This window comes from Trachymyrmex cornetzi, unplaced genomic scaffold (assembly GCF_001594075.2).
Source record: "Trachymyrmex cornetzi isolate Tcor2-1 unplaced genomic scaffold, Tcor1.1 scaffold112, whole genome shotgun sequence".
Classification (NCBI taxonomy): Eukaryota; Metazoa; Arthropoda; class Insecta; order Hymenoptera; family Formicidae; genus Trachymyrmex; species Trachymyrmex cornetzi.
In genome coordinates this window covers 14498-15425 of record NW_017295676.1, presented here as the reverse complement: position 1 = coordinate 15425, position 928 = coordinate 14498, and the positions used below count along the sequence as shown (strand labels likewise).

General features: G+C 42.5%; 1 protein-coding gene across 1 annotated transcript in view; it reads right to left on the bottom strand.

Moving 5' to 3' along the window:
• The window catches only part of LOC108763800 (putative uncharacterized protein FLJ37770), a 5059-nt gene extending 4317 nt beyond the window's left edge, over positions 1-742 (bottom strand). The window contains exon 1 of the mRNA XM_018511682.1: positions 100-742. Within this exon, the coding sequence (XP_018367184.1) occupies positions 100-742 (643 nt within the window). The remainder of the gene's footprint in view (positions 1-99) is intronic.
• Between the last annotated feature and the right edge of the window lie 186 nt (positions 743-928).

Sequence of the window (928 nt, the reverse complement as noted above, 5' to 3'; positions counted from 1 at the left end):
GCCAGTCACCACTTGACCAAAAGTGCGGGCGTTTTCTTCTCACTGCTTCACGCAAACGTTTCAAAATTTGAACGTAGTATTTTTTATTGATTGTCTGACCTGTCGGTGCATATTCGTGGTGCACAACACCTTCACAATCGAAGAAAACAATCAACATTGACTTCACACTGCTCCGACTTTGACGTGCTTTTTTCGGCCGCGGCTCGTCTGGACGCTTCTGTGAAGATTGTTGTTTAATTTCAGGATCGTAACCGTAAACCCATGATTCATCACCAGTAATAACCTTTTTAAGTACAGTATCATCGTTATTGACCATTTCTAAGTTGTCCTGAGCGATTTCTAAGCGAAGCTTTTTTTGCTCTGCTCTGAGCAATTTCGGAATGAACTTCGCACACACGCGTGTCATTTGTAAATTTGAGGTTAAAATTTCCCAAATTATAGTTTTTGGTATTCCAAGTTCTTCTTCTAGTTCCCGCACAGTCATACGACGATCTTGTTCGATCGCAAGTCGCACCCGCTCAATATTATCCAATGTTTTTGTCGTCGAAGGTCGGCCAGAACGAGATTCACTATCAACAGAAGTGCGGCCTCCTTTGAAACGATTATACCACTCTTTTATTCGTGTTTTGCTCATACACTCATTCCCAAAGGCCTTCTGCATCATCTGAATAGTTTCCGAACTCGTTTTTCCGAGTTGAAAACAAAATTTGATGCAAATTCGTTGATCTTGTTTTTCAGTCATTTTTAACAATCACAAAATCCGCGGAACTCAAAAACAGCTTTGTAAACAAAGACACGCTGCACATGAACTATACGTCCGGCAGATATCAGCAAGCAACCGATAGGTTCGTGAGGCTTTACTGTTGACGTTCATGCCCCGCAGAGGTCGCTCGAACACTATGGCGCGGAAATATAAAGGTAGGCCCGA